This window comes from Mesitornis unicolor, unplaced genomic scaffold, assembly GCF_000695765.1.
Source record: "Mesitornis unicolor isolate BGI_N332 unplaced genomic scaffold, ASM69576v1 scaffold5335, whole genome shotgun sequence".
In the NCBI taxonomy this organism is placed as follows: Eukaryota; Metazoa; Chordata; class Aves; order Mesitornithiformes; family Mesitornithidae; genus Mesitornis; species Mesitornis unicolor.
This window is the reverse complement of record NW_010186063.1, coordinates 1-3,833: the sequence shown is the minus strand read 5'-3', so window position 1 is coordinate 3,833 and position 3,833 is coordinate 1. Positions and strand designations below refer to the sequence as shown.

Genomic DNA, 3,833 nt, shown 5'->3' with positions numbered 1-3,833 from the left:
AAAACCCACATCGTGGAAGACTAAAAAAGGGACCCCGTCGGGGTTAAAAGTCATACGCTGAGGAGGAAGATTATGGTATAGGACAAAGGACACCTTAGATTAGTCCAATTTTTTTTTTTTTTTAACGTTCCCACTTTACTTCCTCTTTAATCTGCTCCTGGGCACTGGAAACCAACCAAGGATTTCTCAGGTCCTCATGCACTTATGAGGTGGTTGTCGCTGCTAGGCAATGTTTTTATTTGACAGGGCTACCACGCAGGTGGGCCTCCATTTAAGTAAATCACAAAAAACCCCTCTACCATCTATCTGGAGCTTTAAAAAAATTAAAAACCACAGCCCTTCTGTCCCCCCTCCCAGATGCCTTCCTCTACCTCTGAATGCTTGATCCACTTGCTAGCAAGCTTCAGCACTTTCGGTTTGTCTGACCTCAAACTGAGCTGACACCTCACGCCGATGCGCAGCTGAACTCGGTCTCTCCCCACAGATGCTGCGAGCGCCCTCGCAGACAAGGCTAGTCCTACCAAACCCCTTCCTTACAACCTCTTCATGGTGATGTTACTCAACATCCTGCACGGGAGGCACCACGCTCTCTTACTTCCTTCTCCTCCTTCGTCACTCACTTCAGCAAGAGGGACCAGCCCCAGACCCTGGCATCAGCCACACAGCATACTTACCAAACCCAACAAATAGCCAAATAAACAGAAACATATCTTTAAAAAGCACAGACAACACAGATACAGCTTTTTTTTTTCAAAAACATACTTCATATTTCCTCTTTTATTATATAAATATGTTTAACCTTTTACTGTAAGAATATAAAATGTTTTAAGAGGATCTTTGTTATTTTTTATACAAATTCACAAACAGTACAATTAATCCATAGGGGGTCTCTGGGTTTGCGTTAACTCCATGGTCTGGCCTGTTACTGTGGAGAATTTGAGATTTTGAACAGAGGAGTGAAAAAAAAGGTACTTCTCCTTAAACAAAACAAACAAACAAAAAAAACAAACAAAAAAACCCCAAAAAACCTTACTCTTTCTCCTTAAAATAATAATAATAAAAATATAGCCAAAGACCCAGCTCCATTTTATTGACATAACAGAGATAAGACTGATGAACTTCAGTCTCCTCCCCTTCGCATTACAGCCTCGGGGCCTGCAGGCCAGCTCTGCTCCTCTCCACCTACAAACAGGAAGCCTCGCATAGTGACCTTTTGTAGGTAATTTGGGAGGGGAAAGCATTTGCATATATCTATATATTTTTTTAAACAAACAAACAAAAAAAATCCCAAAAAACTTGCATTTTACACATTTCTTTAAACAGTAGCCCAATCCTCAGCGTGTATTCTCACATGTTACACGTTCGTGCTAGAAGAGTAAAAATGCAGAAGCACAGTTCAGGTCCCCAGTCCCCAGTGATAAGGGAGGGAGAGGCACAACCAGAATGTGAAGGTGGGACACAATAGGGTAAGCTTAAAAAAAAAACCAAACAACAAAAATTTAGGAAAAAAAAACCAAACCAAAACCAAAGGCGGGGGCGGTGGGGAGAAAAAGAAGAACAAACCCAAGGGGCATTATTCCAGTCTAGGCACAAAAATGTTTCAGTCTCAAAATCTCTTTCCTGTAAGAATTCCAGGGCTTTTGAGGAGGAAAAAAAAAAAGTAACAAATTAAAACGAGGTAGCCAGACATCATATATATATTTATATATATAGAATATATTCAGCAGAAAAAAAATGTACTTAAAAATCCACAAGAACAGCAACTTCAAATGTCTTTAAAAATAAAACCATGTAAGAAAATGAATACTGTGAAGAGGAGAATGAGTGAGGAAAACTGGGATCAGTTACAGGACATAAGCAAGGGATAGATGGGAGAGTAAGAGGCTGTTTTTGTAGCAGTAATTTTTTTTATGCATTTCAAAATAAAAACAGGTCACAGTATCTCAAATGAAGCAGAAATGAAGCTGGAGATTCTTCCTCCCCTGGGTAGAGGGGAGATAGCCACCCCTTCTACCCACTCACCCCAACCAAAAGAGGAATGGATATGTAGCTGGATATGTCTATCCCTGTTGCCAAGAAGGAGGGGAGAAAAAGAGAGAATGACAAAAGGGAAGACAAGTCTCGGTAACTCTCAGTGTCCCCCAGTGCACGGGCAGGCTTAAGAGACTGGCGTTTGTGTCCAGTCCCCACAGAGACAGGAGAAGGAGGAATTGGGATCTTCATCTCCAGCAGAGAGATGGGGAGACAGAATGGAGTGCCTAGGCTTTTCTGTCAACCACAGTGCAGGATGACATGGAAACATACTGACAAAAGAAGAGGCTGTAGCTATCCCTACTCTCAGTGCAGTGGAGAACTGGAATAGTGGGAGGTTGTATCCACCCACAGCAGAGAATAACACAGAACTGGAGATTGAAAACAGATTTACAAAAAAAAAAGGTACCTAGGGAGCAGTATTTCTGCTAGAATTCCCAGTTGACAGGGGAGGGGCAAGTGCAGAGGTGGAATGGTTATTTTACCAAAAAGCTTTGTCTGTGCCCAGCACAGGATGGCTGAGTACAGAAGTGTAGCTAGGAAGCCTTTTCTGCTGTTGTTACTGTTTGTTCCCATCTCTATTCCCACTCCTCTTTATATAAACCAAAAATAATCTATTCTGAATACATAATAGAACAAGGGTCTTTCTTTATCCATCCTTAGTGCATGAGGGGATGGAATCAGGGAGTGGGGATAAAGAGGGGTGTCTCTAGCCCCGGCGCATAAGAGTGTGGGCTTCTACCTCTTCTGCAGGGAAGGATGCTGCAGGGGGAAGGGGGAGCTGTATCCCCAGCATGGAACTGGAGGCATGACCTGGGAAAAGGACAGGTGCTTTCTCTCTCTCCTCCTGTCCCCCCTTCCTCCTCCTCCAGAGCAAGGGTAGGTAGGCAGCACAGAAGGGTTGAGGATATGCTCTCTTTCTCTGCGTTCCTCCCTCCGGTGCCAGGGTGCGTGGGTAGCATGGCTCTGTGCGTGCCCCTCTCTCTCTTTCTCTCCTCCATTGCAGCAGTCAGTCAGTCAGTGAGTCCCTCCAGAGGAGATGGAGGTCTCGGGGTGCCCCCCTCCTCTCACCTGACCTTCTCACTCTCAGTCATTTCCCAAAGTCCCAGGTTGAGCACCTTGAGGCAGGGCAACTGGGTGATGCGCTCCAAGCCCCGCTTGGTAATGCGGGTGCAGCCATAGAGATCGATGCCCGTGAGCTGGCTGAGGTGTTCGGCGATGAGCTCCAGGCCCTTGTCAGTGATGCGGACACACTGGCCGATGTTGAGGGTGCGGAGCCCGTGCATCTGCCGCACCATGCGGTTGATGCCCTCGTCGCTGATGTGGCAGGAGCAGAGGGAGAGGGAGCGTAGCCCATCCAGACCCTGTGCGATATAGGCTAGGCTCTGGTCCCCCACCTTGTCACAGAAGGAGACGTCGAGGCCAGAGAGCCGCAGGCTGCCCATGGCCAGATGCATGATGCCCGTGTCACTGATGTTGTCGCAGGAGCGCAGGTTGAGGCTGCGTAGGCTGCTCATGTGCGACAGGTGCAGCAGCCCCGCATCTGAGATGCCCCCGCAGAAGCTGAGGTTGAGCTGGCGGAGGCGGCCCAGCCCGCGGGCCAGGTGCTTGAGCGAGAGGTCGCTGAGCTTCTGGCAGTCCTGCAGCGTGAGCTGCTCCAGGCCCAGGCAGCCCTCGGCCGCGCTGCGCGTCATGCCCGCCAGGTGCCCGATGCCCACGTCGGAGAGGTGCCGGCAGGAGCGTAGGTTGAGGCTCTTGAGGCGCTGCAGGCCCCAGGCGATGAGGAGGAGGCCGGTGTTGGT

General features: G+C 47.9%; 1 protein-coding gene across 1 annotated transcript; it reads right to left on the bottom strand.

The window, feature by feature from the left end:
* Window positions 1-2,524: 2,524 nt before the first annotated feature.
* FBXL14 (F-box and leucine-rich repeat protein 14) lies at window positions 2,525-3,830 on the bottom strand (the record flags this gene model as incomplete). Its single annotated transcript, XM_010185029.1, has 1 exon — window positions 2,525-3,830. A coding segment is annotated over one exon (732 nt), but the record flags the coding sequence as incomplete, so codon positions are not given.
* Between the last annotated feature and the right edge of the window lie 3 nt (window positions 3,831-3,833).